This window comes from Schistocerca serialis, chromosome 10 (genome assembly GCF_023864345.2).
Source record: "Schistocerca serialis cubense isolate TAMUIC-IGC-003099 chromosome 10, iqSchSeri2.2, whole genome shotgun sequence".
NCBI lineage: Eukaryota > Metazoa > Arthropoda > Insecta > Orthoptera > Acrididae > Schistocerca > Schistocerca serialis.
Window position 1 is genome coordinate 243,187,387 of NC_064647.1, and position 20,124 is coordinate 243,207,510.

The window sequence follows — 20,124 nt, forward strand, 5'->3', positions numbered from 1 at the left end:
AGAGTGAACACGTCATCGGGAATTCCAGGGTATGAATGAAGTGGACAGCGTCGGACTAAATGTTCAATTGTCTGCTCTTCTTGATTACATTCACACACTGGTGAACTGATCCAGCCCCATTTGTACCTGAAGTAGCTACAGCAACCATGTCCAGTCCTTAACCTATTGAGGCGGCACCAAAGGTTAGAGGAACAATAAAAGAATTCATTAATATAGGCAAGAAAGCATTTGGCGTTTATTTTCTGTATGCTCGTACAGACGGAAAGTTATTTACAATTCCCGTAGGCTGGAAGGTGAACGATCGCGTACAAATACACAAGTCCCATTTGTGAAACCCCGCGTGACCCCTGGAGAGAGCTGCCCTGCGCCCGTTCCGCCGCCATAGCGGTCGTTTCGTGGTGTGGCTGCCATCGTCTGCCCGTCTCGCAGTTCACTGCGCCTGCTGCCTCAGAACTCGCCGCAGCAGCTTCCCGGAGGGATTCTTGGGAATGGTGTCCACAAACTCCACGCCACCCGCCAGCCTCTTGTACTCCACAACCTGCAACAGCACACGGGAGCTTTGAAAATCATACACGCCGACGTATTTCAGAGTTTGGTCAGTGATACCTACGTAGGGTGTCCAGCAAGTACTGCAACACGTTTTATCCGAAAGCAGTTTGGCTTTAATCAAGATTCCAGTGCACCACGTTATTCCACAGTCTTCAGCCCACAACACCACAATTTCCAACATTGTCTCCGCTCAGTGCGACGGCCTTACGCCACCTGACTGGGATGGCCTGGTACCACTCCACTGGTCGACGTCGGGGCCGACGTGTCGCTCCATCAGTAGCCTCCCCATCGCACAGGTACCTCTTTCCGAGGAGTGCATCCTCGATTGGACCAAACAGATGGAATTTGCGAGATCCGGGCTGTAGGGTGGACGAGGGAGAACAGTCCAACGAAGTTTTTTGAGCTCGTCTGGGGCCCGCAGACTTGAGTGAGGCTTCGCATTGTCATGGAGATGAAGTTCGTTTCCATTTTTGTGGTCCACAATGCTTAAGGAAGTGTTATGCAAGTGCAAATCCCTTTTTTTTCTGTCACAGTCAATAAAATTCTTCTGGGTTTGAGGCCTAATTATCATCTGTAAAATTCCGACGTTTCGGCGACTGTTGCACGGCGCCTTCCTCAGGGTGTATTGCTAACTGCTGAATGAGCACTAGTTTGGATACTTATATACTATGGAGGAGTGCTGTCATTGGATGTGAGGGTGAGGAGGAAGGGTATTAGGAGTTCGTTTTATTGGTCTTTGCATTGCGTGTTGTCATTGGTGGAAATGGGTGTTTTCCACTGGAGTTTCCTTTAGTGCTTGCCATTGGAGGAAATCGGTGAATAGGAGACTGAGCGGCGACTACAGCGTAGCGTTGTTTACTAACTGCCCAGTATCGACCAGGCCACGTCAGCGCACTGTGTACCCCCCACCGCTGTGGCCTACCGCGCACCTGTTGCTCTGCGAGAGCTGTCCTTCCGCAAAGCTGTCACAGCTGTCAACCATGACGCTGAAGTCGGTACTCGTCTTCTCTATTCACGCAAACCAGAAGAATTTTATTGCCTGTGACAACGACCGCGGAAGCCTACGTGTGCATCTAACGAGCCTGTATGGGAAGGAGATCTACAGCCGGCCGAAGTGGCCGTGCGGTTAAAGGCGCTGCAGTCTGGAACCGCAAGACCGCTACGGTCGCAGGTTCGAATCCTGCCTCGGGCATGGATGTTTGTGATGTCCTTAGGTTAGTTAGGTTTAACTAGTTCTAAGTTCTAGGGGACTAATAACCTCAGCAGTTGAGTCCCATAGTGCTCAGAGCCATTTGAACCATTTTTTTTGGAGATCTACACGAACATCGGGCAGCTCGAATCACTGAGACTTAAAAGAGATAAACTGCTGAATGAACTTGCGTTCCTGAAGAGATGCAGGGATGCCAATGTAGTACCAACATTTTTACCGCTGACGTCCCACATAAAACCGTACAAGGCCAGGAATACCTGTGCACAGGCTAGCATAGCTTTGTTGTGGGAAAGGATCCGCTAAATTCTTGGTAGTCTCGACGAGAACAACATAAAACTGTGTCAACTTCACCTCTTTCTGAGTGGGAAACTCGATGGGGATGACTGGCAGGAGGTCGGCAGGTTAGCCTTCCAACAAGCCACAAGGTCAAGTGAAAGTATCATTAGTCGCCAGGTGACGAAGTTCGACAAATTGCGACGGAAAACAACAGATGAAGGACTGATTCTGGACACGCGACGAACAGTGGTTAACCTCTTGAGCCACACCTCGAGCGGTGCAGCCACAAAAATTTTGGCCAAAGGGATCGCACCAAAACTAGTACCGAAAGAAGACATTATCGAATCAGTGGAGGCCTCGGTTCGTCATCTACCACAACCAGAAGCAGAGAAGATCCGACAAGAAACAGTACGAGTCTTGGCTCAAGCAAAGCCTCCGAAGCAAAACATCAGTAAGGAGGAACGTCATGCCATCGAGGAGCTGAAGCACAACCTCAGATAGTGGTAATACAGGCGGACAAGGGAAATGCCACCGTAGTGTTGGACACAGTAGATTACGACAAGCGGATGGAGGATCTTTTGAAACAACCCATTTGCCATAAACTTAAGGCAGATCCGACGGCCAAGATAATGAAACCCACGCAAGCGCTGCTGAAGCAAACCAGGATAAATTTTGACACGACCCGAAGACTCATTCCACAAGTGCCACAGGCACCAAGAATATATGGTGTACCAAAGATCCATAAAGAAGCCTTTCCTTTAAGGCCGATAGTGAGTAGTATTAACTCTCCGACCTACAAATTAGCGAAAGAATTGGCTCCGAAGCTTAGACGTTTAGTGAGACACGCAGATTCATACGTCAAGGACTCCACCCATTTTATAGCACTTTTGAAAGAAAAGCGTGTATCGGATACGGATCAGACGGTCGGTTTTGACGTGAATGTTCAGGAATGTACCCGTGGCGGGCCACCATGAGCGTCGTAGAGGAACGCATGGCACCTGATCTCTGCGAGCTACTCCGTCACTGTTTGACGACCACCTATTTCAGGTGGAAAGGGGATTTTTATGAGCCGACGGACGGTGTAGCTATGGGTTCCCCTCTTTCGCCGGCCGCAGCAGACATTTTTATGCAACCATTCGACGAAACAGCACTCCAGTCCGCACCATTACGGCCAGAATGCTGGCTACGATATGTTGATGACACCTTTGTTATCTGGTCACACGGAGAAGAAGAGCTTCGGAACTTTCAAGAACATCTCAACCAGCAGCACTGCAAAATTCACTTCGTCATGGAGATAGAAAAGACCGGGGTATTGCCTTTTCTCGACACAGAAGTTGACTGTAAGCCAGAGGGGAAGCTTGGACACAGAGTTTATAAGAAGCCCACCAATACGGACAGGTACCTGCATGCATCCCCCCACCACCATCCTACGCAAAAGAATTCGGCCCTGCAACCTTTAACTAAGAGAGTCTACAGGATCATTGATGAACAGAATCTAGAAGCTGAACTACAGAACCTCGGGTCCATTTTTGGAGCTAATGGCTACGACATGATGATGATACACAAAACCATGGCGCCGAAGGAGGTGTAACACCCCATCCGTCACTAATCTGGTTTTGGCGTGTGTTCACTCCAGGTAATTGACTAACAGATCAACAGAGAGTGCAAAACTGCCGCAATGTCAGATAACGCAAAGAAAGTAATAAGGCCTTGTGACTCCTGATTGAACTGCAGTGGCAGTGTTGACATTAATTGGTTCACAATTGATCCCTTTTAATTAATAAGGGGTACACATTGATGTTATATTCAGCTATTGAACACGAGATGCAAATGTTGAACATAAAATTAATTAAGAAAGTGACTTGGGATTTCAACTGCTTGATTGAAAACAGATGCAGTCGACTAGCACAAATTTAACTCCCAACCTTCCATCATCACATTACATGACTCTCCTAACAGGCAGTGGTAATAAATTGCGTTTGCGTGGAGTAAAGCGCGATAAATCAAAAGTAATTCCAACGATTGACCCAGGCGTAATGCGAAGTGCGAGAAGAATTCTACAATACGCGGCCTATGAAACCCTCGTGGAATCTTTGCCGACGTGATCCAACAAATTAATCAGTGGCCGGAGCGGGCGCAATATCACTGAGTACAGCGTGGCAGGGCGTCGTCGTTGTGCGGACGTCGGCCGACCTCATGGTGCTGCAAGGCTGCGCTCATCTATTGACTCCTAGCTATCTTGCTCAATACATAACTGAACCAAAACTTCCTATCTCCAAGCTCAATCGTTCCATTTGCTGTCCTAAACTGCAGAGATGCTCACTCTTTCTCAGGCAAGCTGAGTAAAGAACGCCACGTCCGCACTCTAGGCAAGCTGGGAACAGAAGACCTCTATGGAGACTTCTCACAGTCCACTCTTCGCCTCGGTTTCCCTCCAGCAAAATCACTTACGTCAATTGCAGCATAAGTCACGTTAATTATGAGTCACTTCCCAGCGCCGACCAATGCCTGTTCTGGGAAGTGAACAAATTCCCACAAAATTTCCCTTCCTCTCAACTTCTGCTATTTAGCTCCTGCCAGGCCACCCATCAAGGTTAGCATCTGCACAAACACCAGTTTTTCTGGAATTCTGACTCCCAGGAGAGTACTTCAAATTCCTTGGTCCTACATTCCCATCGGAGGCCAGCGTATTTCATTCTGTCGCTCTTCACCTGATTTACTTCAACCTCTGCGGACCGTGAATGCAGCGTGAAGTTGCTATAGTCACGAACATGCATATTTTCACTTTTGTTGACCTCTCCACTGTAGCTTTGCGTGGCTTTCTCTCATGTTTCACTGAAAACGGGACGACAGACATTTATCAACAGGCATACAAGTTCTCTGTCTGCTCCCCGGTACAGCAGCATGGGGTCAACCACCCACTCACAGTCACTCATCTTAAGGCAGCTGGAGGCTGCGCCTCGTTACCACTTTATCAGAGCTTAAGCCGCCCTAAGCTGCCTATTGTCGCTTCCCTCCGCTGTTCCCCAGCCGGCCACGTTCAACTCTAAATACTTCCCTGGGGTAAACTAGCATCCAGTAAATCGACTCGTTTCCACAAAGTTTTCATGTCGTGTGAATTACTTTAAAACCATCACCCGACATTAATTATTCCAATACGTCCATACTATACCCTCTACAAGATGCATTGTGCCTTGTCAGTCATTTTTGTTCAGCCCTACTGTTCGCTCAACGTGAGTTAGGTGATCCTTAATGACTTCATGTAAGGGGCATAGTTCTTGCCATCCTACAGAGGAGGGCAATGGGGAAATGCAGAACGAAGCACAGAACACCGTCATGCTGCCATATATACAAGGGGTTACCGAACGTCTGGGAAAAATTCTCTGTCGGGCAGGCATTAAGACGATTTTTCGTAGCAACAACAAAATAAAAGACATTCTCGGCTCGACGAAAGATACAATTGACAAGTTTCACGCCGCCGGAGGTTATGAAATCGGGTGCGAATGTCGACTGGTGTATGTAGGTGAGACTGGGCGTCCAATAAGCACAAGGTTAACTGAACACGAGAGATGTATCCGCCTCAAACAATACAACAAATCAGCGGTGGCAGAACATCAGGAACAGCGCAGCATGAAGATCGAATTTCGAGAGGCCTGCGTACTGGCGTAACAGCCGTTTAGAGTGAGGAGGAAGATTAGAGAGGCTGTAGAAATAGCCAAGCGAACATGAACAGAGAAGACGGGTACCGACTTCCAGCGTCTTGTCTGTCAGCTGTGACAGCTTTGCGGAAGGACAGCTCTCGCAGAGCAACAGGTGCGCGATAGGCCACAGCGGTGGGGTGTACACAGAGCGCTGACGCCGCCTGGTCGATACTGGGCAGTTAGTAAACAACGCTACGTCGCTCAGTCTCCTATTTGCCGATTTCCACCAACGGCAAGCAGTAAAGGAAACTCCAGTGGAAAACGCCCATTTCCGCCAATGACAACACGCAATGCAAAGACCAATAAAACGAACTTGTAATACCCTTCTTCCTCACCCTCACGTCCAATGACAGCACCCCTCCATAGTACATAAGTATCCAAACTAGTGCTCATTCAGCAGTTAGCAATACACCCTGAGGAAGGCGCCTAGCAACAGTCGCCGAAACGTCGGAATTTTACAGATGACAATGAGGCCTCAAACCCAGAAGAATTTTATTGACTGTGACAACAGCCGTGGAAGCCTATGTTTACACTTTTATTTCGTGTCTGGTGTTCACTGAATGAATGTCGGAGTTTCTTCTGAGCTAGTCAGTATTGCCAATAACAAATCGCGGGACGAGGTATGTGTGCAGGGAGGGTAGAGATAGAATTCCGAGACACCTGAACAGATATGACACAGTAAGAGATGGTGGAATGGAAATAAGCAAAGTGAAAAAGTGTTGGAGCTGCGGTGTCAGAGACGGTGGAGCAGCATTCAGTTTCTGCGCAATATCCAAAAGCTCCCGAAATATATTAATTAAAGCGATTACATGTTACCTAGATGTTATTTTGCACCGTGACCTGCACAGTAGTCCCTGTGGGGATGCGTGTACAGACCTCAACGTTCCTGCCATTTCTCAAATGCATTCCGAAAGCCTTTCTTCGTCTCGGTGTTAAGTGATTTCTGCGGTTTCACTTGAGTCTCCTTCACTGCGTGAAATATTTGCTCATTTCCCTTGGGGAAGAGGAAAATGCAACATGGAGTCAAGTTCAAAAATGGTTCAAATGGCTCTGAGCACTATGGGACTCAACTGCTGAGGTCATTAGTCCCCTAGAACTTAGAACTAGTGAAACCTAACTAACCTAAGGACATCACAAACATCCATGCCCGAGGCAGGATTCGAACCTGCGACCGTAGCGGTCTTGCGGTTCCAGACTGCAGCGCCTTTAACCGCACGACCACTTCGGCCGGCGGGACTTAACACCTGAGGTCATCAGTCCCCTAGAACTTAGAACTACTTAAACCTAACTAACCTAAGGACAGCACACACATCCATGCCCGAAGCTGGATCCGAACATGCAACCGTAGCGGTCGCGCGGTTCCAGACTGAAGCGCCTAGAACCGCTCGGCCACACCGGCCGGTTTGGAGTCAAGTATCGTGAGTACGGTCGGTGGGGAAGTCGGAGGGGAATGACTGTCATCTTCATTCAATAAAATTCTTCTGGGTCTGTGACCGCATTTTCAGTGTGTTTCCGACGTTTCGGCCACTGTTGCAAGTGGCCTTCGCCAGGTTGTCTTACTGCTAACTACTGAACGACAAAAGTTTGGTTCTTATTTACTGGCGAAAGAGAGACTGTTATCGAACTCTGATAGTCTATTGAGGGTGAGGAGGATTGGCGTTGGACGCCCACTATTGGCGTTTTCGTCGTTTTCATTCAGTGGTGGAAATCGTGATTGGTGTTTGCTTTATTGCTTGCCCCTGGTAGAAATGGGCGAACGCGAAACGGGTGGAAGTTCTGACGTAGCGCTGTTTACTTGCTGCCCAGAACCGTCTGGGTACCAAACGCCCCTAATGTCTCCCGCGCGCCTGTGTGGGTTGCTTCGTATGAACTGCCATATGCAGCGTTGATTCCCTTGGAAGGGCACAGTCGATTTCGTTCCCCGCCCTTGACATAACCCGAGTCTGTGCTCCGTTTCTAATGATCTCGATGTCGACGGAAAGTTAAAGCCAGCCTTCCGTCCTTCCTCTGAGCTGCGGTTGCGTAGCGCTCTTCCTGCTGGCAGCGAAGACGCCAGAAGTCTGTACCCGTCCTCTTTATTGACGTTGGCGGGTCGCTTAGCTGCCCAAAGTGACCCATCTATACGAACAGGGAAGACTGAACATACACTACTTTCTTCAGATTATTCCGCAAGAAAGCGTCCAGTGGGTTGGTGACGGAGGCGGTCAACTTAAGGGCCACCTTAACCAATCCAGCAATACTCAATCACCTGTCCGATTCTGGAAGACAGATTGGTGTTAGTGCCCCATTTGGCTGGAACCACGTATTCGATGGACTGCAAGTGCCACCTCTTCCAGTAAATCCGGCAGCACTTGTCATTACGCAGCTATCGCCTGTAAGCCGAGGATGGAGCATGTATGGGCCAAACACGCAATCATGTATCTCGCTAGCCAAATGCTTTTCTCGACGACCTCGCTGTTGGGTGGCGTGGAGGTTCTCTTCCGTCCGAATACGTCAACTGCGAGCGTTTAACACACCATCATGGTTGAGGAACGCCTCATCTATGAACGAAACATGCGCAGTGTAATGAGGCTTTGTATCCCAGTGCTGCAAACACCACTGCCAGAACTCCATATGGGGAGCAAAATCCTGGGCCGTCAGCGCCTGTGCATTCTGAAAATGGAGTGGATGCCTTCTCTCCTCGTGCATCACACTCCAAACGGCTATGTGTCTGCCACAGCGCAACTGCTTGTCGACGGGTATGTGTTGAATCTCTCTAATACATTCTCTGCAAATCGTAGCGTGTGTACGCCTTCTATGCGATCACCACCATTTGGACGTCATTCTCAAGTTAAAAGCATAGGTGCACGGGAAAGGAAAAGTTCAGTTGAAACTATGCGGTCCTGACATGGCCAAAACGGAAAGAACAATACCAGCGCAATACCCCCAATAAAGGAGTTTGCGTCGGTAAAAGCAGTTTTAACAGGGAATTTTTAATTAGGCCCCTGAAAAGCGTTGCCTCACCCAAGCTGAATGATGTATACAACATTACACTGGAGTTATGAAGTTAGTGCCTGGAATAAGGGCTATATCTACAGCGATATTCATAACCACCTCCAGAGTTTCAGAAGCTGACCAACAAACGCTACAAGACATATAGACATTAGGCACATATCGGTGCATATCGCATCTCTCCAAGTTTTTAGTTCACTTTATAGGTATGTGCACTCAGCCTCGTGATTCCAATTGAGGAGCTACTCGACCGAATAGTAGCAACTTCTGTCAAGAAAACCATCATAACGACCGGGAGAGCGGTGTGCTGACAACACGGCCCTCCTATCCGCATCCTGCACTGAGGATGACACGGCGGTCGGATGGTCTCGATGGGCCACTTGTGGCCTGTAGACGCAGTGGTTTTTCTTATGTATGTATTGAACTGCGGACCTAGAAAAGTCGGAGAGGTTTCGTCCCTGCCGTAGCCCTCAGTAATTCACAACCCCACAACAGGCTACAGCAGTCCACTCACCCCACCGCCGCCCCACACCGAACGCAGGGTTATTGTGCGGTTCGGACCCCAGCCCCCTCCCCCCCCCCCCCCCAATTCCCGGGAATGTCTCAGTCCAGACGAGTGTAACCCCAATGTCTGCATGGTAGAGTAATTATGGTGTATGCGTATGTGGAGACAGTGTTGGCACAGCAATAGCCGACATAGTGTAACTGAGGCGGAATCAGGGGAACCAACCCGCACTCGCTAAGGTAGATGGAAAACCGCCTTAATAACCATCCACAGGCTGGCCTGCATACCGGACCTCGACACTACTCCGCCGGGCGGATTCGTGCCGCGGACCGGCACCCCATCCCACTCGGGAAGCAGTGCGTTAGGCTCCACGGCTAGCCGGGCTGGCCACGTTGTAGTTACTCATATGCGTACTGTTTGTCATGAGGAAAACCTCAATACGATAGTAAAACTAATGCTACACTCGTTCCAACACGTTATGGTCAAAATCAGTCCCTTCATCAATTATCCTTTCTCGCAACTCTTCCAAATTAAGTAGCACACGATCTTTGACGTAATCTCATGAGGAGATATCACATAGAGTTACGAGTAAGTCAGCTGACTGTGTAGGCCAGTGAACAGGACACGAATGTCTCATACAAAATGTGGTGCAGCACTGTATTGTTACAAAATTAAGTCTCCACGGTCTTTCTTTAACTGTGGCATAAGACATTGCCGTAGCACGTCCAGGTACACAGAAGCAGTCACAGTTTTCTCTGCAAAGAAACATGGTCCATTAATACTTGAAGAGAACGTGGCACAAAATACAGACATCAAAAACGGTTTTGCATCACCTCGGTTCCGAGACTTTTGGAACCTGTACAGAAAATTAGAGCAGAGAACAACATAAACATCATTTCCGCTCTTTTTATTGCTCATCAAATCCACACATTGCATGTTGCACCACCATACAGCCAGACCTTCGGAGGTTGTGGTCCAGATTGCTGTACACACCAGTACCTCTAATACCCAGTAGCACGTCCTATTGCATTGTTGCGTGCCTGTATTCGTCGTGAATACTATCCACAAGTTCATCAAGGCATTGTTGGTCCAGATTGTCCCACTCCTCAAAGTCGATTCGGCGTAGATCCCTCAGAGTGGTTGGTGAGTCACGTCGTCCATAAACAGCCCTCTTCAGTCTATCCCAGGCATGTGTGGAGAACAAGCTGGCCACTCTAGTCGAGCGATGTCATTATTCTGAAGGACGTCATTCACAAGATGTGCACGATGGGGGCGCGAATTGTTATCCATGAAGACGAATACCTCACCAGTATGCTGCCGATATGGTTGCATTATCAGTCAGAGGATGGCATTCATGTATTGTACAGCCGTTACGGCACCTTCCACGACCACCAGCGGCGTACGTCGGCGCCACATAATGCCACCCCAAAACATCAGGGAACCTCCACCTTGCTGCACTCGCTGGACAGTGTGCTTAAGGCGTTCAGCCTGATCGGGTTGCCTCCGAACACGTCTCCGACGATTGTCCGGTTGAAGGCATATGCGACTCTCATCGGTGAAGAAAACGTGACGCCAATCTTGAGCGGTCCATTCGGCATGGTGTTGGGCCCATCTGTACCGCGCTGCATGGTGTTGTGATTGCAAAGATGGACCTCGCCATGGACGTCGGGAGTGAAGTTACGCATCATGCAGGCTATTGCGGCACAGTTTGAGTTGTAACACGACGTCCTGTGGCTGCACGGAAAGCATTATTCAAATCTTGGCGTTACTTTCAGGGTTCCTCCGAGCCATAATCCGTAGGTAGAAGTCATATAATGCAGTAGAAGCCGTTAGGTGGCCGAGCGAGGCATGTTATCGACAGTTCGTGTCTCTCTGTATCTCCTCCATGTCCGAACAACATCGCTTTGGTTCACTGCGAGACGCCTAGACACTTTCCTTGTTGAGAGCCCTTCCTGGCACGAAGTAACAATGCGGACGCGATCCAACCGCGGTATTGACCTTCTAGGCATGGTTCCTGGTGGAATGACTGGAACTAATCGGCTGTCGGGCCCCCTCCGTCTAATAGGTGCTGCTCGTGCACAGTTGTTTACGTCTTTGGGTGGGTCTAGTGACATCTGTGAACAGTCAAAGGGACTGTGTCTGTGATGCAATATACACAGTCAACGTCTATCTTCAGGAGTTCTGGGAACCGGGGAGATGCAAAACTTTTTTTGATGTGTCTGTACACTATAGATGATTCACGATTGTCTTCCACAGCCTTGTGTGAACATTCTGCTCCTCAAAGACACGTTATGACGATTCACTTTTTACTATCATGTGAATAGAGACTTTACGTCTGAAAACCAACCTCTGTGAAAAACAGTTTTCTTCCAGTGTGCAATTCATTGCAAAAGTAACACTGGAGCTTATTCTTCCGAATAGTCAGTGCCTGTAACAGCAGCAGCCGGTACCGTTCTACACGCAGACTAGAAGGTGCCACTCAGGAGGGGATCGTTCTGTGAAATGAAATGCTGCCACAGACCATCTCTCCTGGTTGTCAGGCTGTACGGCAGGTGACGGTCGGGTTGGTAACCCACTGCTGTCCGGAGTATCAGCAGTTCTCTGCTCGCACGTCTCGTCGGATTCTTCAAGGATCCTGACGAATGTTCCTGGGCATGCTCCATCATACTTGCTGACCATCCCACCTGGCTTGTTTTCTTTGCAACACTTGAGCAGCCAGTCTCGCAGAATGTGTTGTATCATCCACGGAGTGTTCTGCCTTTGGAACTTCCGCCTGGTATTTGGTACGAAATCGTGGCTGAACCATCACAACTCGCGCATACGTCACTCCACTATCTGCCACGTTGTGTCACGCCTGCCCCCTGCAACTACAGTGTGGTGCGTATTACAAATCTAAACTTGGAGAGTTGCTACGTGCACTGGTTTGGGTCTGTTCCCTGCACGCCTGTTAGATTTCCCTCTCTGAAACCTATGAGGTACTCACACTGAGAGACACTTTGGAGACCGGCAGGTGCCTACCTTGCCGTCGACGAACTGCAGGACGTCCTCCGGCCTGAGGCTGCCCTGCGCGCCCTTCTTGGGCACCACGAAGGCCTTGGGCGCCTCTCCGAGCCTGTCGTGCCGGACGCCGACCACCGCCGCCTCCTCTATCGAGGGGTGGCTGCGCAGGATCTCCTCCAGTTCCGCCGGGGCAACCTGCAGATAAGCGCTGCCAGTAATGCAAAGTACTACATTTAAATGCGCACATTTTAGGTTAGGTTTTACTGTGACTGTTATCGATATCAAATGAAAGAACAAGTTTTCTGTAGACAATCACTGTTTATTTATATTCACGAGGCGTTTCAAATATGTAAACCTCCATCATCAGGTGGATTAGATTAGACTAGATTAAATTTACTTTCATTCCAATCGATCCGTAGTGAAAAGGTCCTCCATGATGTAGAACATGTCAAAAAACAACAATACAAGACAAATATTTACAACTCAAAGAAATAAGCTAATGTACCATTCCACAGGTCCCAAGTGGAATGATCGTCATTTTTTAATGAACGCTATATGAAAGAGTCATTTTACAAATAATAATGCACTGAATTTAAAATAAAAAAGTTTATTTATTTATTTATAAGGTAATAAACGTGTAATACAACTACTATAATACTTATTTACAATGGACACATTACTGCACTGAAATGGTGCAGAAGTTAGATTGTACTTACACACACACACACACACGCTTATTTACAATGAACACGTTAGTGCACTCAAATTGTGCAGAAGTTATATTGTACATATATATTTACACACACAAATCAGTTGGTTCTACTGAGAAATTCATCAATGGAGTAGAAGGAGTTGGCCACCAATAAATCCTTTAGACTTCTCTTAAACTGAATTTCATTGGTTGTTAAGCTTTTTTATGGCTGCTGGCAAGTTATTGGAAATGCGTGTTCCTGAATAATGCACAGCTTTTTGTACAAGACTAAGTGACTTTAAATCCTTATGAAGATTATTCTTATTTCTAGTATTTATTCCATGAATTGAGCTGTTGGTTTGAAAAAGTGATATATTTTTAATAACAAATTTCATTAAGGAATAAATATGCTGGGAAGCAGTAGTTAGTAGCCCTAGTTCCCTAAACAGGCTTCTGCAGGATGTTCCTGAGTTCACATCACATATAGGTCTTACTGCACGTTTTTGTGCCCGGAAAACTTTAGCTTGGCTTGATGAATTACCCCAAAAAATAACCCCATATGACATTATGGAATGAAAGTAAACATAGTATGCCAGCTTTTTCATTTTTATATCATCTATGTTTGACACAATCCGCATTGCAAATAGAGATTTGTTAAGACGCTTCAGCAGTTCTGTGGTGTGCTCCTCCAAGTTGAATTTATTATGAAGCTGTAATCCCAAGAATTTAACACTGTCCACTTCTTCTATCTGCTTGCCATCGTATGTTAGGCATATACTCGTGGGACACCCCTTACAAGTTCTGAACTGCATGTAGTGTGTTTTTTCAAAGTTTAGTGACAAGTAATTGGCTAGGAACCAGTGATTAATGTCCACGAATATTTTATTAACTTATCTTTCTAAGACTACACTTGATTTGCTATTTATTGCAATGGTTGTATCATCGGCAATACGACGTGTTTGTGTGTTGTAATATGTCTTCTCTATTACTATGTACAACAAGTTAGCACCATATGCAGAGGAGATTCTGGGAGAGTATTAATGTGGATTTCGGTCTAATAGGTCAACAACAGACCAGATATTTGTGTTGAGGTAAATACATGAAAAGGTATATGAGTGCAACACTGAGCTTCAAAACCTCTATGTACACTTTATGCAGGCCTTTGATAGTGTAGACAGAGCACAAATGCTAATTGATTTGCTACTTGGTATACCATCGAAGTATGACTCACTTATTCAAACAAGGCTGCAGTCCGCGTTGAGGGAGAACTCAGCAATTTGTTTAGCATTAGTAAAGGAGTCACACAAGGGGACGCACTCTCTACAATACTTTTCATTCAGACTCTTGAAGCAGCCATGTGGAAGCTTCAGATATCTGGTTACATAGGCACAAGGTCGACTCAGATAGGCGCATATGCTGGTGGTGTAGCATTTATTAATAGAAGAAGGGTATCACTAGAGAGGACAGTAAGCCAGCTGAAAGGACCCACAGGACCTAGAGACCTTTCTATAAACGAAACGAAGACTAAGTACATGGATTCCACCAGGAAGGAAAATAATAAATTGGATAGACCATCAGCAGAAGGTTTCAATTTTGAACATGTGCAGAACTTTGACTTTTTGGGCTCTAATATGAACAGCACAAATTCCATGTCAACCGAAATAAAACGGCGCATCCTAAGTGATAGCAGAGGCTTCCACACGTTTAAGTAATTGTTGGCCTCTAGATAATTAAGTAGGCAGCTGAGGCTGCAACTATAGAGGGTCATGATCAGGCCAGTTGTAGCCTACGGATGCGAAACATGGACGCTAACGAGTGTTGATGAGCAGCAGCTCAGGATGTTTGAACATAGAGTGCTGCGCAAGATATATGGGGCAGATGAGGAAAATAATGGTTTATGGAGATCTAGGACGAATGTTGAGCTGGACCCCCCTCTTACAAGGAGCTGACATCGTAAGAATAAGACTTGGACATGTCCTCAGAATGGATACTGGAAGAAAAAGTAAAAATATCTTTGAATGGAGGCCATCCGGTAGAAGACAGAGATGAAGGCCACGAAAGCGGATGATGTGCAAGAAAATATAAAATCTCCGAGAGTCCGAGGGTGGCGGAGAACCGCGCTGGAGAGGGCAGAGTGGAGGAAACTTGTTGCTGAGGCTAAAACCCTCAAAGGGTTGTAATGTTGTGAGAAGAAGAAGTGTTTTGTGACATGGCTTAAGCGTAATCTGTGGCACTGTCTAGTGGAGAAACAAAACACTATTTCACAACGTGGCTCTGTGGCGGTCTTCGACTAAAAGCTAAAAGTAAATGTAGATGTGCAAATAAAACAACAAAAACGGAATACCTTCAATGGTCACAGGCTCCTTTCTCTGCGTAATACGGCACATCACATTACAAACTGTCACACTTTGTAAACAAAGATGGTGTCTGGAAACTGCTAGGTGCAAAGAACATATAGCAAAACAGAAATACTATTTCAAAATACAGATAACTTCTAGCAAAACAGCACCATTAGTTCAGAGTATATCTTAAAGCGTTGTGGACATGTTTGGTTGAGTTGTTGAACGTATACTTTGGAGTAAATATTTCAAGTGGTATACAGACACTTCCCTGTCAAATTTACATATATCTTTAATTTCGTACTATTTTATGTAATCTTATGACATGTTGAAAGTCTTAAGTGCAATAATTATGTTGCCAACAGCAGCAAAATTACAGACAAATAACAGTTTTGGCTGGGACTCAGAGATAAAGGATGGAAGGAGTGAGAAAATGAGAGAAAAGTTTTCGATGTGCTAGAGCTGTAGGTTCGTTAAACTTATATTTGCTTTCTTATGTGTTATAACTAAGTAAATGTTGGAGTAATACTCTGTTACCGAATTAAGGACATACAAATAGAAATACCCTTAATAATAGTACTACATGATATTAACAGGTCATGTAATATCAGGCTGACATGGTGTTCAAACTGTTGGTTTTATTTGTTTGAGTCTATTGAGTTTTGTAAGTTAGGCAGGTCAGCTGTTCATCTGGAAAATATCAAGGAAAACGTGCAAATAACTAAATTGGTTCATGGTAAATATGAGAAAGAGGAGAGAGAGGAGAAAGAGAGAGAGAGAGAGAGAGAGAGAGATGGTGAAAGGACTGACTGAATGAGAGCAAAGTCTTCCAGAGCTGTAGCTTGTTAACGTTACATCCGGTTCATGTTATAACTAAGTAAAGGCAGGAGTAAAACACTGATTATGCTTTAAGATACACTCTAAATACAAAAAAACGACGCACCAAAGGGACGTAAATCGGTAGATGTCATGTACATGAGCAAATAAATGATTACCATTTCAGAAAAATTGGACGATTTAGTCAAGTGAGAGGGCTTCGGCTGGAACCTCGTCGACTGAAGTAGAATTGTCCTCAGTGATGGGTCCCACTTCGAACTGAGCCCCGATGACCAGCAAAGACATGACTGGAGGCGTCCCAGACATCAGTCGGTTGCCAATTCGACAACCACACTCTGTACAGCCTGACAAACAGGAGTGGTGCTCTCTGGTGCCGTTCCACCTCATAGAGTGGCAGCCTTACAGCGCAACAGTACGTCGACGATATTCCATGTCCCATTTTGTTGCCCTTCATGGAAAGCCATCCTGGGCTTACATTTCAGCAAGATAACGCCGGCCCGCCCACGGCGAGAGTTTCTGCTGTTCGCCTTCGTGCTTGGCAGACGGTAGCTTGGCCAGCAAGATGGCCGGATCGCTCCCCAGTTGCGAGCGTTTCGAACTTTATGGGAAGGCCCTCCAACCAGATCGGGATTTTGACGATCTAACGCGCCAATTGGACAGAATGTGGCACGATATCCCTCAGGGCGACATCCAACAACTCTGTCAATCAATGCCAAGCCGATTAACTGCTTCCATATGGGCCAGAGGGGGACCAACACGTTACTGACTCGCTTAATTTGTGAAGCTCTTTTCACTTGAATAAATCATCCCGTCCCATTCGGATAAATTCTTCGTTGTGCGTCATTTTTTGTGTTAGAGTGCACTATTTGTTCTCAAGCTGACAGATGATATAAGCTGTTGGTGTGTTGGTATATTTGTGAATAAGGCCTGGCTGAATGAATTTAGAAAATGTCACAGTAACAGAACTAATTTCATGGTAAATATGAATGTGACATGTGTGTGTGTGTGTGTGCAACGAAAGTTTAATAATGTACGCCGCTGTTAAAAGCAGAGATAATGCTACTGTAACTGTTGTCATTTTTGTTCAAAAATGGTTCAAATGGCTCTGAGCACTATGGGACTTAACAGCTGTGGTCATCAGTCCCCTAGAACTTAGAACTACTTAAACCTAACTAACCTAAGGACATCACAGACATCCATGCCCGAGGCAGGATTCGAACCTGCGACCGTAGGAGTCACACGGTGCCGGACTGCGCGCCTAGAACCGCGAGACCACCGCGGCCGGCTGTCATTTTTGTCCTTTAAGATGGATTCAGGTTGTTTTCTATGGTGTTTGTATATTCGGTGTGTTTCGAGGATGTCTAGTTTTTTTGCTTTAGGTTGGTTATGTAGGATGTTGATACTTGTGTTGTTAGCATGGTGTTTTGTTTCATGCAGCTGAGTGGCTATTGCTGTTGTGTGGTACTTTTTGTTTTTCAGTGGTGCCACGTGCTCTTTGAAGCTAATGTCAAGTCTTCTACGTGTCTGGGCCAAATATTAAATTTTGTACACACCCGTATGGTGAAGCGGATTTCTTGGGTTGGTATTATTAAGTAACTGTTGCTCAATCTTGTTGTCGGTGGTAAAATATATGTTTATGCCTTTTCGTTTGAAGGCACTGACAGTGTGATATGAAATATTACCGAGAAGTGGGACTGTATGGAAGATATTATTTTCTATTTGTTTTTTGTGCTGTGATTATTTTGCCATTATTGTTTTAGATATGGAGATGTTATAGTCATTTTCAATGGCTGTTTTATTGTTTGAATTTCTTGTTAATTTATCTTCTGAGAGTGGTGGCTGGATTGCGCTGCTGATCATACAGTGGAATGTTGCCATCTTGTAGCCTGTGGGATCACAGGAGGAGCTGTGAATGGTAGTGTGCTGTGGTGAGCTTCTGATAAATTCTTTATTTTAATAGTAGGATTTAAGAAGTTTGTGCTGTTATCTGCTTGATGTTCAACTGTCAACTTAGTTTTCAGGAGCTGTTGAACAATCGGTTCCATTCATTGATACAATCTTTTGTGCCATTGATTAAAGTGACAGTATCATCTACATATAAATAGGAGTAGATGATATTTTGGAGAGGTGATGGTTAGTTTCAGATCTTTGTTTTGTAAATTGTTTATAAATATTTGAGTTAACAATCCAGAAAGGTTTGATACCGTTGCTAGACTATCTGTTTGTAGAGTTTATTGTTGAATGTGAAATAGTTGTGTGAGAGTAAGGATTCCAATGCGAGTGGAAGGAATTTTTTGTGTTTGTGTAGTTTGGCATAAATATCCGTGATTTTGGATCTGTTGGTATAGAGGAGTAATGTCAAATTAGGCAAATGTGACTTCATCAGGAACTTTTTATGTTTTTGACGTGTTGTGTAAATTCTGCTATGTTTCTGAGTGTTCTATTACTATTGAATGTGTGTGCCTCTTTATGACTTTTGAAGAGCTTTTTACTGAGTTTGAATGTCAGTTCTTACAACTATAGCATTAAGACACAAGCGAATTACAGACATTGGCTGTGAGCGGCGATTGATTTAAATCAGTGGGGAAAGGTCAAAATTTATGCTGCACCGGGATTTCAAAATGGCTCTCCTGCTTATGAGGCAGATGCGCTGACCACTACCCCATCTGGACACAGCAGTCACTGCAGTTGCACGGACTACCCTAGCACGCCTCCTGTCAGAACCAAATTCTCAACTTAGACCACACACTATTAACGTAGTGCCTCTTGCCCATTATCCTCATTACTCGCGGCATTTCGCCAATTCCCGAGCCTGGTGTGCATCTGCTGTGAAGAAATCATTGACTATCTTCTCCTGAATTGTACATACGTGGTGTATGAAACTTCTTGGCAGATTAAAACTGTGTGCCAGACCGAGACTCGAACTCGGGACCTTTGCCTTTCGCGGGCAAGCGCTCTACCAACTGAGCTACCCAAGCACGATTCACACCCCGTCCTCACAGCTTTACTTCCGCCAGTATCTCTCGTCTCCTACCTTCCAAACTTTGCCCGCGAAAGGCAAAGGTCCCGAGTTCGAGTCTCGGTCCGGCACACAGTTTTAATCTGCCAGGAAGTTTCATATCAGCGCACACTCCGCTGCAGAGTGAAAATCTCATTCTGGATACGTGGTGTATGTTCTTTTAATCATGTCTGAAAGATCAACCACCACAAACACACACACACACACACACACACACACACACACACACACACAAAATTCGAAACTGCAAATACATTCAAAGTAATATACATAGAGAAAACTTTGGACTTCCTCCAAGTCAGCCCAACATTCATAATAAACAGAAAGGTCTCAAAATTCTTAAAGAAACGTACACATTCAATAGCAATATAACACCAAGAAACACAACTGAGTAAAGGGGTAACTGGAAACAGAAAACTTGTTGTTGCATTCAAAATGTTACACTTTGACTGAACGCTACCAAACAGGTAGCGACATCTTGATTAAAATTTCATTCTTATACAAACTTATTTTCAGTACAGAGAAAGCCATTCCTACAGGTGAAGAATGGTGTGAGTACACGACGAATAGCAGGTGTACCTAACGCTACCGAAACTTTCTCAGGCGATGATCGCAAGAGACCATCTTTCGTATTATGAGAGAGGTCCAGCCATTGCAGTGACAGAGAAAAGAGCATCATTCTGACAGATCGCGCGGGCAGTCGGTTGCTGGGCAACAACTGCGGAATGAGTGGTAATGGGGTTGACTCAAGCCAACAATGTGCCGAAACAGAGTGGGCGCGGGTTTTTCCAGAAGTGCTGTGCCGGGAGAAGGGCCTAGAGCTATCCGACTCTCTCTACCGAATAGGCAGATGGCACCACGAACTGTAGGCAACACATTAGTGGTTGAGTTGTGGAGCTGCCATGAATCGTTCACTGCTGACATCACGCCTCAGACAACTGCGTGGTGTGGAGACTGAGTCAACTGGGACATCGAGTGGAATTCTTTGGTGTTCAGCAATGAGTTT

General features: G+C 46.0%; 1 protein-coding gene across 1 annotated transcript in view; it reads right to left on the reverse strand.

The window, feature by feature from the left end:
• Positions 1 to 207: 207 nt before the first annotated feature.
• The window catches only part of LOC126424894 (uncharacterized), a 111,451-nt gene continuing 91,534 nt past the window's right edge, over positions 208 to 20,124 (reverse strand). Inside the window, exons 9-10 of the mRNA XM_050087728.1 lie at positions 12,251 to 12,427; positions 208 to 538 (exon numbers count right to left, since the gene is read on the reverse strand). Coding sequence (XP_049943685.1) covers positions 431 to 538; positions 12,251 to 12,427 — 285 coding nt within the window. The 3' untranslated portion in view covers positions 208 to 430. The remainder of the gene's footprint in view (positions 539 to 12,250; positions 12,428 to 20,124) is intronic.